This window comes from Dendrobates tinctorius, unplaced genomic scaffold (genome assembly GCF_039654945.1).
Source record: "Dendrobates tinctorius isolate UK_male_01 unplaced genomic scaffold, ASM3965494v1 ptg000156l, whole genome shotgun sequence".
NCBI lineage: Eukaryota > Metazoa > Chordata > Amphibia > Anura > Dendrobatidae > Dendrobates > Dendrobates tinctorius.
The window spans coordinates 6,489,779-6,506,062 of record NW_027361823.1 but is presented as its reverse complement, the minus strand read 5'-3'; the positions used below and the strand labels follow the sequence as shown (position 1 = coordinate 6,506,062).

General features: G+C 43.6%; 1 protein-coding gene across 3 annotated transcripts in view; it reads left to right on the top strand.

Annotated features, from left to right (window-relative positions):
- Positions 1 to 16,284, top strand: part of FAS (Fas cell surface death receptor) — an 86,101-nt gene that overhangs the window by 21,798 nt on the left and 48,019 nt on the right. Inside the window, exon 1 of one of the 3 annotated variants that reach the window (XM_073548190.1) lies at positions 3,290 to 3,356. The exons of the other annotated variants lie outside the window; for them this stretch is intronic. Within the exon in view, the coding sequence (XP_073404291.1) occupies positions 3,327 to 3,356 (30 nt within the window). The 5' untranslated portion in view covers positions 3,290 to 3,326. Of the gene's footprint in view, positions 1 to 3,289; positions 3,357 to 16,284 lie in introns of those variants that run through there. 3 annotated transcript variants of the gene reach the window in all.

Genomic DNA, 16,284 nt, shown 5'->3' with positions numbered 1-16,284 from the left:
TCAGTAATTCCTTCCCTCACTGCCCCAGGCTGCCGGCAGCAGTGAGAACAGACTGTGTGATGGCCAGTGATGGGGGTCTGCAACTTCTAATCTGCACAGGGGATGGCAGTCACTGATGTAATCTGTTGTGTGACAAAGCCTCTGCTGTGTGAATGAGACAGCTCTGTGTCACTGATGTCTTCACACAGCAGCAGATTTGGTGCAGTGTATGTGTGAGCACTGTGTCTCTAATGACACAAATACTGATGGGAGCAGCCTGTCCTATCAGCAGCTGTAACAGTGTGAAGTGTTGGGGGGTGTATGTATGTATGTATTGTGCTGCTTTCACAAATACAGGATCACTGCTGTGTTCTTTCCAATGCTGAAATGATGATAAAGATGAGTGCTGGTGCAGTTTACTGCCACCTAATGAGTGGGCAGTGGGTGGTGCTGGTCACTGGAGCTGGCTGGGAGTTTGGTGGAGCTTCGCACATACACTGCACCAAATCTGCTGCTGTGTGAAGACATCAGTGACACAGAGCTGTCTCATTCACACAGCAGAGGCTTTGTCACACAACAGATTACATCAGTGACTGCCATCCCCTGTGCAGATTAGAAGCTGCAGACCCCCATCACTGGCCATCACACAGTCTGTTCTCACTGCTGCCGGCAGCCTGGGACAGTGAGGGAAGGAATTACTGATAATGAGTTATGTATTGTAATCATGGAGTGTCCCAGAATACAGGACGATTTTCCCTCCTCCTCACTAGTTTCACTTTCCATAGATCACTGTTCAGTGTGTGTCTGGGGGAGGAGCAGCTCTCTGCAGTGGGGCTGCTGGAGGGGGAGGTTTTTTTACTGTGTGATGAGGGCTGCTTCATGTGGTCGGGGAGTGCCTGTAGCTATGGAGGTTGGGGTTATTGCTATAGAGGGCATGTTTGGAGTAGAGTAGGAGGTTGCGACTAGTTCTCATTTCAATGCCATAACACACCCCCCCTTGGACGTTCTGTTCAGAATATCTAGAAAACCGTGCAAACTGGTGACAGAAAGTAAATTACTTATTGTCATAATTCTGCAGCCCAGATATGTACTGAGATTATGTGATAAGCTCGGACAACCCCTTTAATTCATCCGGCAGGCAGAAATCAGTGCTGTACCTTTAAGCTGCTGCAGTAGGCCCGAGTGCATTATGGTCCTGATGCTAGTCGTGTGAAACGCTGAGCGCTCTTCTTCATCTAGGAGCAGAGCAGCATGTCATGTTCGTGGGCGATAGGAGACATTGAAGTCAGCGGCATGCAGACAGAGGAGGCGGGTAGTGTGTGAGGATTCGGAAGAGGCTGCAGAGGGAAATGAGGTGAAGGGAAATGAGGTGAAGGGAGTGAGGCGTTTGGAGGCTGCTGAGGCGATGGGAGGCTGCTGAAGAGATGGGAGGATGTTATGAAGTTTGGAGGCTGCTGAAGAGATGGGAGGCTGCTGAGAAGTTTGGAGGTTGCTGAGGAGTTTGGAGGCTGCTGAAGAGATGGGAGGCTGCTGAGAAGTTTGGAGGTTGCTGAGGAGTTTGGAGGCTGCTGGAGAGATGGGAGGCTGCTGAGAAGTTTGGAGGTTGCTGAGGAGTTTGGAGGCTGCTGAAGAGATGGGAGGCTGCTGAAGAGATGGAGGGCTGCTGAGGAATTTGGAGGCTGCTGAGAAGATGGGAGGCTGCTGAGGAATTTGGAGGCTGCTGAGAAGATGGGAGGCTGCTGAGAAGATGGGAGGCTGCTGAGAAGATGGGAGGCGGCTGAGGAGATGGGAGACCGAGGGTTTTTTTTTTTTTTTTTTTACAGTATATTAGGCCCAATGTGCAATAGAATTGTTCTCATACTATTATTCTACATTCATTCTACATGTACACAAATTCATACCTAACTTTGTCTTTGTTTTGTTAACCATTCTCTACATCTGATTGAAGTGGGATTTCTGGTATGGCACATGGAAGTGCCCTCCACTCCTCAGACACTTCAGATTCACAAAAAGCCATGCTCCTCTTCATGAATCAAACGCTTCTGACTACAATATGCCTCCTCATCAAAACAGGCAAAAAAAAAATTTGCCGGTCTTGATGAATCGGGACCTGACCCATTTATTGTATTTGTGCCTTTCTTTTTTCCTAGTTTTGACTTTATTACACCTGTTTTTCATTTGCGTCTTCACACTTTTTTTTCTCTCTATTTTATATGGGTTTGCCTGTTTTCTTTTTTTTATGTTCAACATTGCGGACAGGGTTTGGGGTTTCCAGACATTTTCGACTGATTCAACAATTACGAAAGTCACAACATTCTTGCGCAAGTTGCTCCAATCCCCCCGACAGAGACATTATCTGTATATCTGAAATTTTTACGCAAAACTTGGGACATTTTTAGCTGCTTTTTCATCTAAAAAGGTGTAACAAAAGACAGACGTGAATAGCAATTTTCACTGTCTTGCAAAACTTGTGAATCGTGCTGGCCATTCTGAAGAACACAGACAAAAAACAACAACTGATATCACGAGACCAAAAAAAGGAAATTACTTACAATTTTTTTTTTTCAAATGATTAAACGGGCCGCCATTCCTGTAAATAAGGAAGACGCACAGGTTTTTTTTCTCTGTAGTCACATTAAGGCTATGTGCACACGTTGCGGATTGGGCTGCGGATTTGGCAAAATCCGCTTCAAAAGACCTGCGGTTTATCTGCGGTTTTGCCCTGCGGTTTCACACCTCTACAATGTTGAAGGTGTGAAACCGCTGCGGATTCCGCACAAACAATTGACATGCTGCGGATTGTAATCCGCAGCAAATCCGCGCAGAAAAATCCGCAGCATGTGCACAGCGTTTGTTGTTTTTCATAGAATATAATGGTACTGTGCAACGCAGCTAATTCTGCTGCGGACCCGCAGGACCAAATCCGCAGCAGAATCCGCAGCGTGTGCACACACCCTTACAATAAAGCCACCTAAGGCTATGTGCACACATAGTTTTTTTGGTGTGCGGATTTTGGAGAGAAAACCGCAGGTAAATCCGCAGGACAAAAGTCCTGCGGTTTTGCCTGCGGTTTTACACCTCATAATGGATGAGGTGTAAAACTGCAGCGATTCTGCACCAAACAATTGACATGCTGCGGATTGTAAACCGCAGCAAAACCGCGCGGAAAAAAATGCAGCATGTGCACAGCGTTTTTTAATTTCCATAGGAAATAAAGGTACTGTACAACGCAGCAGAATCCGCACCGTGTGCACATACCCTATTTACAAGAAGGGAATTCTCCTGACTCCTCCTTAGGGTTGGCTTTTTTAATCACCCGTCTGTACTTTCAGTTTTCTTTCAGCGTGATGAAGGTCTGGAGTGCAGCTCTTCGGCTGGTAAGTGTATTAAATATTGGGGCGAGTTTCTCTTTTTTGCTAAATTAATAACAGAAACTTTAACTAAACTTCATGGCAGAGTAAGAAAAGCAAAATTCTGTCCGAGAATACAGAAACGTTGATAAGGAAATACAAACAGCCCAGATCTGTGCTCGCAGAGTCGCAGGGATGGGTCGCATTACACTCAGCTTCGCCTTGTGAGCAGCTGAGCTTATACTATTAACTTGTCAGAACTTTGGTATCCCTGTTAGAAGTTCTAATTCTGCACTGTCTTGGGTACTTCCTCTCCTGCCTAGTTTTACTGTAAGGTCTCATGCACACATTCAATATTTGGTGAGTTTTTTACCCCAGTATTTGTAATCCAAAACCAGGAGTGGGTGATAAATGCAGAAGTGGTGACCTGTTTCTATTATGCTTTTCCTCTGATTGTTCCTCTCTTACAAATACTGGGCTAAAAAAACTCACCAAATACGCAATGTGTGCACATGGCCTAAATGGGATATTCTGCATGAAGTTTCTTCAGTTGTGAAACTCCCCCACCCAGCGTACCCTGCCAGCTGGGAACTGTGGTGGTCCGCAGCGGGAAAACTGCAACTTATGGATCACCACTTTACGTGATAGGACTCTACTAATGTTGATCAAAAGGCATCCCTTATGAAAGTTCGCATTGAGGAGAGCTGGACTTGTCTTGACTTGTCTTAAGGCACTGTTTATTTTTATTAAAATCTCAGCTGGTCCCTGCATTGCTGCCATATACGATAGTTAAGGATTTGTTGCTTTTTTCTGACAATTAATAGAAATGTTGTAACGCAGAATATGAATATATTTTACTTTTATATGGTATTATATACATGGGAAAACTATACTTAAACCACCATGTAAAACAGTGAGATCACATTTGTGTATTAATATTTAACCCTTGTGTATACTTACTAGTTTTTACGATGTCAGCACAATATTATAGTTTATTTATTTTACTCACTCATATAGCTCAATTAATTCCACAGCGCTTTACGCACATTATCGGCACTGTCCCCATTGGGGCTTACAATCTAGATTCCCTAGCAGTATGTCTTTGGAGTGTGGGAGGAATCCGGAGAAACCGGAGGAAACCCACACAAACATGGGAGAACATACAAACTCCTTGCAGATGTTGTCCTTGGTTGGAATTGTACCCAGGACCCCAGCGCTGCAATGCTAACCACTGAGCCACCGTGCTCTAGTTAGTTCTTACAGTAAACAACACTTGCCCCACACATCACATGATACTGGGCGGCACAAAACATTTAGGCTATGTGCACACGTTGCAGATTGGGCTGCGGATTTTTCCGCGTGGATTTGGCAAAATCTGCAGGTAAATCCGCAGGTCAAAAGACCTGCGGATTAGCCTGCGGTTAAGCCCTGCGGTTTCACACCTCTAAAATGGAGAAGGTGTGAAACCGCTGCGGATTCCGCACAAACAATTGACATGCTGCGGATTGTAATCCACAGCAAATCCGCGTGGAAAAATCTGCAGCATGTGCACAGCGTTTTTTGCTTTTCATAGAATATAATGGTACTGTACAACGCATCTAATTCTGCTGCGGATCCGCAGGACCAAATCCGCTGCGGATCCGCAGCAGAATCCGCAACGTGTGCACACACCCTTATACAGTTTCACATATAATATAAATGCTGTGTGATCAGGCAGATCTTAGGTTGTTGCTACAGCTTGTAATTACCTTAATTCACATGAGGTTTAAAGGGCTTGTCGGGGTAAAACAGGTTTTCATCTATCACCCTGATAGGTAATAACTTAGTTACTGGTTTCGGGTCTGACCTGCACCATTCCCTGCCTGTTTTTTAAACAATATTTTATCTAAAAAAAAAGATCACAGCTGTGATCCTGTACTGTGATGTCTGTATACTCATTTGCTTCCCTCCTGCCCAGGAGCTGTGGTATGATAGACCATGTTCATGCACGGTCAGACACAGTACCATTTTTTTTACTTTAAGATGCCTTTATTTCCTCAAAAACTTTGAAGGAAAATGGGGGATGCGCCTTATAGTCCAGATGTGGCTGTGGATTGAGGGGTAAGGGAGAGGCAGAATGAGCGGGTCACAGGAGGCAGGAGACGGCTGCTGCAGCTAACGCGTGTGCCCGCTTTTAAAGAAAATTAATATTCTCTGCTCCCCACGCTCATAGCCCCTCCCACCTCTTTGCCCTGAAGCCAGTGCTGAGAGGTGGGAGCAACTATGGGCATGGGGAGTAGATAATATTCATTTTCTTTAATAGCGGGTACACTGTTAGCCACAACTGTAGGCTTCCTGCAGCTGCTGGGCGATCACATAAATACGAAAAATACAGTACATAGCAGGGGCAAATTTATAAGATATCTCAGTACAGAACCATTTTATTTAAACACATCCAATTGTTGAAATCATTATTATTCCATGATCTATTGATTAAAATCATCTTTGTTTATGAGAAACCCCCTTTAAAGTGCAGCTGTCACCTGTTTTGGCCGCTATAAGAGTCGGCCGCTGCCTTTCAGGGCTTATTTACAGCATTCCATAATTCTGTAGATAAGCCCCCAGTCTGACCTGTAAGATAAGAAAAATAAGTTTTAGTATACTCCCCCCAGGGGGGGCTGGTCCCGATGTGGCTCGGTCCGATGGGTGTCGCAGGTCCGGCGCCTCCCATCTTTTTGCAAAGCCATCCTCCTGCTTGCTTCCTTGCTTCCGGCATCACACTTCTCCGCAGGCGTACTTATCTGCCCTGTTGAGGGCAGAGCAAAGTCCTGCAATGCGCAGGCGCTGGACCTCTCTGACCTTTCCCGGCGCCTGCGCACTGCAGTACTTTGCTCTGCCCTCAACAGGGCAGGTAAGTACGCCCGTGAAGGAGTGCGATGCTGGGAGTGAGGAAGCAAGCAGGAGGGCGTTGTCGCAAGAAGATGGCTCCAGGACCTGCGACACCCATCGGGCCGGACTGCATCGAACCTCCCCCTGGGAAAGTATAATAAAACTTATTTTTCTTATCATTCTGGTCAGATCGGGGGCTTATCTACAGCATTATAGAATCCTGTAGATAAGCCCTGAAAAGCCTTGGCCGCATCTTATAGCAGCCAAAACAGCTGACAGGTTTCCTTTGAGTTTTGATCACATATCCTGTAGTGCTCAGGTAGAATGGATCCAACAGCAATCTGTTGGCAAAAAAGTTGTATAGACACAACTTTTTAGTCCATTTGTAAATAACTGATCTCTGCTGGATTAGTTTTCTTTAATATTGAAGTCTATGGAAAATGAATCCGTTAATTAGCCATCTGTTTTTCTTTCATTTGTAACAGATCTGTTTTAAACTTACTGGATCCAATAAGCAAAAAACGGATCAATTACAAATGAAAGAAAAACGGAGGCTAAGTAATTGGTCCGTTTTCCTTAGACTTCAGGCTATGTGCCCACGTTGCTTTTTTGAAGCAGAATATTCCTGAGTGGAAACGCACACCCTCTTTCCCGGGAAAACGCATGCGTTATATGAAGCGATTTTGTAAGCGTTTTTGACGCTTTTGTTAAGCGTTTTAGCATGCGTTTTCCTATGTATTTTTGCAATACAACTGTATGTATGCGGAACCTTAAGGAACATGCTGCGTTTTTTTCCGCTAAGCGTTTCTGCAGCAGAAAAAAACGCTCCATTAGCACAACATGTGCGGATTCAATTATGATAAGATGGGATGCTTTTCTTAAGCGTTTCCGCGGCAGAAACGCACATCTAAAAGCACCTCGGAAATGCTTAAAAAACGCAACGTGGGCACACAGCCTCAATGTTAAAAAAAAATTTTGAAAAATTGAGCCGGAAACATTTTTTTTTTTAGATTTTTTTATTTAGCCTCCAGTAGAGCACTTGTATATTAGCAACATTTGTATGTAGCTGCATTCTTAGGCCCAGATTCATCAAATTGTAGATACCAGAAATCTGGCATAAAAGTCTTTGGAAAGTTGGGAAGGGGCAACACCCGCTCATCTGATTCATGTCGAGTTGTGGTGTACCTTATGCCACAAATGTTACCTCAGTCCTTAAAGGGAATCTGTCACCCTATTTTTGACTATCAGCTGCCGGCATTGACATCAGGGGCTTATCTACAGCATTCTGTAATGCTGTAGATAAGCCCCTGATGTAACCTGAAAGATAAGAAAAACTCTCCCGACACCTGCGCACTGCAGGACTCTGCTCTGCCCAAAGCAGGGCAGAGCAGTGTGCCTGCGTCTGTGCCACTACAGGAAAGAAAGAAGAGGACGTTCACTCACACTGCTGTATAAGGCTGATTTCACAATTGCGTTGAGGAGGGCTGTGGATGGCAGCCTTCTTCCTCCGTGAAGCTCTGCCCATGCTCCGCCTACTGCGGGACGCGTCCTGCGTACCTATCTTAAGGGTCTGTGCACACGGTGTGGTTTCTACTGCGGATCCACAGCGGATTTGCCGTAGAACTGCAGGTGATGTACAATACCATTATAGCCTATGTAAAAAAAAAAAACGCTGTGCACATGCTGCAAATTTTTCCGCGCGGGTTTTGTGCGGAAAGAAAAAAGCAGAATGTCACTTCTTTTGTGCGGTTTTGCTGCAGTTTTCCACCTGATCCAGCAGGTGGAAAACCGCACAAAAGCGGCAGTAAAACCGCAAAAAAAGGAAGAAATCCGCAGGAAAAATGCAGGTCATTTGACCTGCAGATTTAGTAAAATCCGCGCGGAAAAATCCGCGGGAGGATCCGCACCGTGTGCACATAGCCTTAACATTGGGTAAGCAGGGACATGCGTTGTATGCAGATACGTCCGCAAGCGGCGATTTTATGTGTGCGGCAACTGCAAGGAAATGCAAAATTTTGCCATCCGCTGCCCTCCTCAATGCAAGTGTGAAACCAGCCTAACGCGGTCAACATGCAGATTTGGAGTGAGAAAACAATCGCAGCATGCAGCATTACCACGGCTGCTGGCAATGGAACAGATGGAGAAATTACTTGGAGAAGTAGATTGAGATATGACCTGTTTGTTTGGCAAATATGCAGCTTCAGGGACTCAAATATATTATTCGCGCACGCCCAAGATACTCGGCTAGCACCCGAGCGTGCTCGGATGACACGTTACACGAGCACATTTGCTCCTCACTAGTAGTGAACAACACCGGTCTTAATGAATTGGGGCCTTAATGTTTGGATCTGAGTTTCCATGTAGATGGCCCAGTAGGTAAAAACTATTGATTGAAGACTTGGGCCTAATGGACTTTACCGGCTTGGTATTGTATGTAAAATACCCCTTTTGTTAGCACTTGGAGGATTAGTAGTTATTTGCTTTTAACCACAGGAACTTATCTATAAGTTAAAGTGGTTATCTGGGTGCAAAAAACGTTTTGTTGGTTTGCAAATATCAATCCTGTCCAATATTTAAACAGACGTAACAGACTAAAAGTATCAATATGGTCCAAATTTATAACAGTGCCTAGAGCTAGATGATAATTTTGATGCATCTTTTGACACGTTTCAATGCTTTAGTTGGCTTACTGTACATCGGCAGTTTTCTCTAATATTTTTATGCCCTTTTGGAACATATTTTCATATTTTGAGTCATGCTCCATTTTCACTAAGCCATAGCCTGGTCTGCTAATCCTTGCCCACTTGGTGGGCTGTGAAAAGTGTCTGTAACATATTAATAAGTACAAGGCTTGTGTGTCAATTTTTTTTTTGGAGCAGATGGAGCAAGAAATCTGTATCATTCACCATTGTAAATCTCTCATATAGCTTGAAACTAAAAACCAGGGGTTTCCTACAATTACAGTAGATCAATGAAGGCAATTTTTTGAGCATTAAACTTCAACGTTTATGTTTTCTTACACTTGATATACATAGTAACAGAGTAACATAGTTATTAAGGTTGAAGGGAGACTTTAAGTCCATCTAGTTCAACCCATATCCTATCCTAACTTGCCCTAACATGTTGATCCAGAGGAAGGCAAAAAAAACCCATGTGGCAACAGTAAGCTTCACATTGGGGAAAAAAATTCCTTCCCGACTCCACATACGGCAATCAGACTAGCTCCCTGGATCAACGCAATATTAAGGACACTAGTGTATATACCCTGTAATATTATACTTTCCAAGAAAGGCATCCAGTCCCTTCTTAAATATTAGTAGGGAATCACTCATTACAACATCATATGGCAGAGAGTTCCATAGTCTCACTGCTCTTACAGTAAAGGATCCGCGTCTGTGAGTATGCTTAAACCTTCTTTCCTCCAGATGTAGAGGATGCCCCCTTGTCCCCGTCACAGGTCTAAGAGTAAAAAGATCATTAGAAAGGTCTTGGTATTGTCCCCGCATATATTTATACATTGTAATAAGATCATCCCTAAGCCTTCGATTCTCCAAACTAAATAATCCCAAGTGTAATAACCTGTCTTGGTATTGCAGACCCCCTAGTTCCCTAATAACCTTGGTCACTCTTCTCTGCACCCGCTCCAGTTCAGCTATGTCTTTCTTATACACCGGAGACCAGAACTGTACACAGTATTCTAAGTGTGGTCGCACTAGTGACTTATATAGAGGTAAAATTATGTTCTCCTCATGAGCATCTATGCCTCTTTTAATGCATCCCATTATTTTATTTGCCTTTGCAGCAGCTGCCTGACACTGGCCACTAAATGTGAGTTTGTCGTCCACCCATACGCCCAGGTCTTTTTCAGTGACTGTTTTGCCCAGTGTTTTACAATTAAGCACATAATTATACATCTTGTTTGTTCTACCCAAGTGCATGACCTTACATTTATCCCCATTAAAGCTCATTTGCCATTTATCAGCCCAAGCTTCTAGTTTACATAAATCCTCCTGTAATGTAAAATTGTCCTCCTCTGTACTGATTACCCTGCAGAGTTTAGTGTCATCTGCAAATATTGAAATTCTACTCTCTATGCCCCCTACAAGGTCATTAATAAATATGTTAAAAAGAAGCAGTGATACATTGTATGTAGGTAAAATGTGATCCAGGGTGTTTTGCTCAAAAAGTATTATTTAGAATAGAAGTAAATGCTCCTTTGTGGGTTTTTGGTCTGTTTCAAGCCTGTGGGTGTGGAGAAGAATATTTCCTCTCACTAACGGCAAGTGAAGCTCTTTAAAATAAATACAATGACATTTCACAAAGTTCAATGTTTGATCCATATTTCTTTGTATAACCTTTTGTTTCACATAGGTAAATGTAGAAAATGTGATTTACTTCTGTGGCAGTTAATTTAGCAAAATATGTACGGTAAAAAACTCTAGGAAGATCGACCTTGTAAAAAACCTAGATAGGTCCACCAGGGTCTTCTCTGCCATCATTTTCATCGTATCAAGCCATCGAGTTGTTGAACTTCCTCTTCACCTTGTTCCTTTTATTCTTCCAACCATGATGTCCTTCTCCAGTGATTGCTTTCTTGGTATGATGGGTCTTTTGACTACATAACTATATAGTTTATGTTAGTATAGGTGCCTACTGTGCCTGTCGCCACTGTCAGTCTTATAGACTCAGGAGATACAGGTGCTTCTCACAAAATTAGAATAGCATCAAAAAGTTAATTTGTTTTTGCTCTTCAATGCAAAAAGTGAAACTCGTATATTAGTTACTCATTACACACAGAGTGATGTATTCAAGGGTTTATTTCTGTTAATGTTGATGATTATGGCTTACAGCCAATGAAAACCCAAAAGTCATTATCTCAGTAAATTAGAATACTTTATAACACCAGCTTGAAAAAAATGATTTTAAAATCTGAAATGAGAGCTTACGGAAATATATGTTCAGTAAATGCCTTCAATACTTGGTCGGGGCTCCTTTGGCATCAATTACTTCATCAATGTGGCGTGGCATGGAGACAATCAGCCTGTATCACTGCTGAGGTGTTATGGAAGCTCAGGTAGCTTTGATAGCAGTCTTCATGTTGTCTGCATTGTTGGGTCTGGTGTCTCTCATCTTCTTGACAACACTCCACAGATTCTCTATGGGGTTAAGGTCAGACGAGTTTGCTGGCCAATCAAGCACAGTGATACTGTTGTTTTTAAAACCAGGAATTGGTACTTTTGGCAGTGTGGACAGGTGCCAAGTCCTGCTGGAGAATGAAATTTCCATCTCCAAAAAAGCTTGGAGAAAATGACATTTGAGTTTTCATTGGCTGTAAGTCATAATCATCAACATTAACAGGAAAAAAACACTTGAAACAGATCACTCTGCTTGGACTCTATATATGAGTTTCACTTTTTGTATTGAAGAACTGAAATAATTTAACTTTTTGATGATATTCTAATTTTGTGAGATGCACCTGTATATGAAAGCTGGTGGGTGTGGACCCACTGCGTCACGGGTCGAGCTTATCCTGTAGGGGGAATGATGACTAAGAGCCTCTGATGGTGAGGAATAGCCACCGATAGAGACCAGGCACCACTGCAAGACAGTCCCAAGGACTGCAGAAGCTGACCGGAAGGTCAGTGACTTGGGTACAGGTTACAGGTGGGCGAGACAGAAGCATAGTCAGGCAGTCCGAGGTTGGGACAGGCAACACAGGTTCAGAATTAGGGTATGTGCACACGCTGCGGATTCCGCTGCGTTTCCGCAGCGGTTTTGGCCGCTGCGGACCCGCAGCAGTTTTAGCTGCGGTGTACAGTACCATTCAAATGAATGGTAAAAAAAACCGCTGTGTAGACATTGCGGATTAATCCGCAGCGGATTCCGCAGCGTCTGCACACACCCTTAGTAGCTGAGGTCAGGAGCAGAGAGGTCAGGATAAATGAGAAAGCAAACCGGGTCGATAACAGGTGAGACAAAACAGAAATATGCCAATACAGAAAGCTAGAGACTGAGCTACAAGGAACCTAAGTTTAGGGAGGAATGGAGGGTGGAGTTGCTTGATATATTACCTGTAGGTTGATGATAGACCCTGCCCCTTATTACTCACAAACAGAAGAGCTGGAAGTGAGGTACAAAGCAGCTCAGAGCGATGGTAGGGAACTGGGTGGAGTAGAGCGAAACACGTGGTGAGTAGGGCGGCGCTTAGAAGGTGTGTGAGTGGCGTAACATCTCTCAACACATACAGGCATTTCCTCTTGCAGCTTTGGGGACTCGAACATATTTTTCGGTCACGCCGAAGTCACTTGATTAGCACCCGAGCATGCTCGGATAACACCTTATGCGAGCACGTTCGCTCATCTCTACTAGGCATCTGTCTGCCATAAAGAGCCCTTGTAAAATATTTATACCGTAAGGCCCACATTATAGGAAAGTGAAGTCTGATGGGTTTTCAAATATAGTTAAATACACTATATGCAGAATCATACTGCCCAGGTGGAGATTGGTAAATGACAGACCATGGGAACGTTAAACTATACTTTGGAAAGAGTTCCCAATGTATATTTTCACTTTTGACTAAGTTCATGAACATAGTTTACACTCAGCTTATAGTAACCCCCAGTTTCTTCCCAAACACCCCATTTTATATTTTCTTTCAACACTGGTGAAGCCTTTTTGATGTAAGAAAACAAGCTGGTGAAAAGACTAGAGTAAGATTGTGTCATATGTCGTACATATTCATTTTGAGGGTGGTGCTTGTGATGGTGGACACATTGGGACCAGTCGTTCTTGGTGGCGCAGGCTTTCGCTAAGCACTAAGATTAGGGTGGCTGGGATATGTAGTGTCGTCCAGTTTGGCAGTGTGTATGTGTGTGTGGTCCAGCTGGAGTAATCAGCTCCTAACGTTGGCCAGTTGGAAAGCACTGCTCTATTCTACCATTCCCAGCCTAGGGCCGGTAGCTGCAAGATAGTTGTATTTTTCTATTACGGTAGTTTGCTACTGCTTCTCATCTCCTGTTTTGTTTAACCTCAGCCTATTTACAGACTATTTTTCTGTCTTCTGATTTTGTACTTTGTCTGCCCTCCTGATTTTGACCTGGTGACCTTACCACTCCTGCCAGCCTGAACCACCAGTCAGCAGCATAAATCATGGCTGGGATCTGGTAAATAGAATGGCTAGCACTAAGTTTGTCCATGGTAGCTATTTGCCAGACTACCCCATTACAATTGAAGCCACACAGGCCATAGGATTGAAGAGCGGCTTAAATTTTTTCCATATCATGTCAATGTGTATGAGAGCTAAACCCCTTATCATAAGGGGAATCGGATGACCTAAAATGTAAATGATGCAATGCCTGATGATTTTTTGCAAAAGTTTAACCACTTATAGTAGGAAATAAAAAAAAATACAATTTGTTTTTTTAAATGCCCTGGTGTGATGTTCATGAAACTTTTAATAATTAGAGAAAAAAGCTTGTTTGGTGACAGCTACACATTTCTGTAGTTACGGTAATATATATATATATATATATATTTTTATTGTGTGAATGTTGTTACAATTGTAGGCATCCAATGCAATGTTTATTTACTATTACTGTACGGTAATATCTTATCTATTAATCTTGTTAGTACTGTTTTGAACATTTTACATCCTATGCTTTACTTCTGACAATGTTTCCCATAAGCATAATATAGTGATCTATATTACCGAAGTATAAATGGTTAACTAGAACCTGTCATGTACACAATCACTATTTACCTGCAGATATAGTGTTTATTTGCAGGTAAATAGTGTTAGTCATGTAAGGCTGCCTTAGTGGAACAGCGGCTACAGGAAGAAAATGAACTTATATCCTCCCTGTAGCCACTTGCTTCAAGTCATTGAAGAGATGTAGGGAGCCGTTATTGTCACCCCTAACTACACAGTGAGTGCGGTGTAATGACTCACAATTTGATTGACAGTATATGTGTACAGTACAGACTGTAAATCAAAGTATCAGGGTCTGGTAACAGCGCGCTCACATTTTTAGTGAGTGGTCACTGTAATCGCTTCCTGCTCCGCCCAATGACTGAAAGTGAGCACACTACACGGAGGATATAAGTTCATTTCCTCCCTGCAGGCATAGCTCCAGTAAACCTGCAGCTTAAAGTAACTGTTTCAGCTCACTCCAGAGCTGGATTCACAGCTACACAGTACTATTGTAATGGTACTGGTACGTGCAACTGGAACACTAAGGCTGCAGAATAGTGCAGGAAACAGCATGCAGGAGCAGAAGTCATCAACGGGAGTTGTAGCAACAATCCGGAAAGGAGTGGAAACAGTCGGGGTAAGATAGTTCTGAGAACAAGGAGCTGGAGACTGAACTAGACTAAACAGCTAGACACAATACTCAAGCAATGGAGTGAATGTTTCATGTGGCTTTAAGTAGTCCACGCCAAACAGGAAACAAGATGGCTTCCACAGATTCAGAATCTGCCATCTTAGTAAGGGGCGACTGAAGAAAACAACATCAGCCTCCAGTGGTAAAGAGTGGAAATGCATCACAATTATTAAGGTGAACAATAGCAGCCACTAGTGGTCAATACGCAGTAGGACAACATGAATCCTGACAACTGTGCTACAGAGAAGATGACCACGAGTCACTCTGTTTTTATGTGCTGTGTATGGCAGACACCGTAATATTTACCCACTGAGGCCTCTTTCACAAATCTGTGTTTAAACATGTGCATGTTGGTACCAGTATCATTAGTTTGTACATTTTTACCATCAGTGTTGTTCACAGACGGGTAAATAAATGAATTAATTATATAGTTTCTCCTATACTTTGCAATGTTAAACATGGACAGCACACAGATGACACACAGATCCCATCTGTGTACTGTATGTGGTTTCCATGGACCTATAGACTTGTATTGGCCCCTTTCATCCTTGCTGGCGGAGAAAAAATGGACATTTCTTCTTGTATTTTGCACGGAAACATGCACAAGGTGTAACATGTATGTGCAACATGGACGTGTGACTGAGGCCTAAGAGACAGCTGACAATTAGAGATATTGCCTGGAGGGGATAAAACAGGTGAACAATGCAGGGGACAAGTCATACACTGTAATGGCCAGAAATGCACATGACAACCTATTCTAAGAAGATATAATTTAAAGTGAACCCACTATATTTACCGTTTTATGTGTGTCTGTATGTCAGTCAATTTTGTATCTGCAAAATACAATGTTTCTCTACCTCAGGGATTGGCAATTAATTTTCCTGAGGGGCCACATTAAAGACCATGACTGTAGTGGAGGGCCGAACCAATAGTGTGAAATTAATTCTACTCAATATTAATTTATTAATATTAATTGTATCACTTAATATTGAGCAGAATTAAGTATGCTGACACCCCCTATATATCTTTAAACCCCCCCACCGCCCCTTATATACAGCATGAGCCCCACACAGCCTCCCCATGTACAGCAGGAGCCCCACACAGCCTCCCCATGTACAGCATGAGCCCCACACAGCCTCCCCATGTACAGCATGAGCCCCACACAGCCTCCCCATGTACAGCATGAGCCCCACACAGCTTTCCCATGTACAGCATGAGCCCCACACAGCTTCCCCATGTACAGCATGAGCCCCACACAGCCTCCCCATGTACAGCATGAGCCCCACACAGTCTCCTCATGTACAGCATGAGCCCCACACAGTCTCCCCATGTACAGCATGAGCCCCACACAGTCTCCCCATGTACAGCATGAGCCCCACACAGTCTCCCCATGTACAGCATGAGCCCCACACAGTCTCCCCATGTACAGCATGAGCCCCACACAGCCTCCCCATGTACAGCATGAGCCCCACACAGCTTCCCCATGTACAGCATGAGCCCCACACAGCCTCCCCATGTACAGCATGAGCCCCACACAACCTCCCTATGTACTGCATGAGCCCCAGTGTCCCCATATACTGCATGAGCCCCACACTGCCTCCCCATGTACCGCATGAGCTCCACAGTCTCCCCATGTACTGCATGAGTCCCAGTTTCCCCATATACTGCATTAGGCCCCACACAGTCTTCTTATATACAGGATGAGC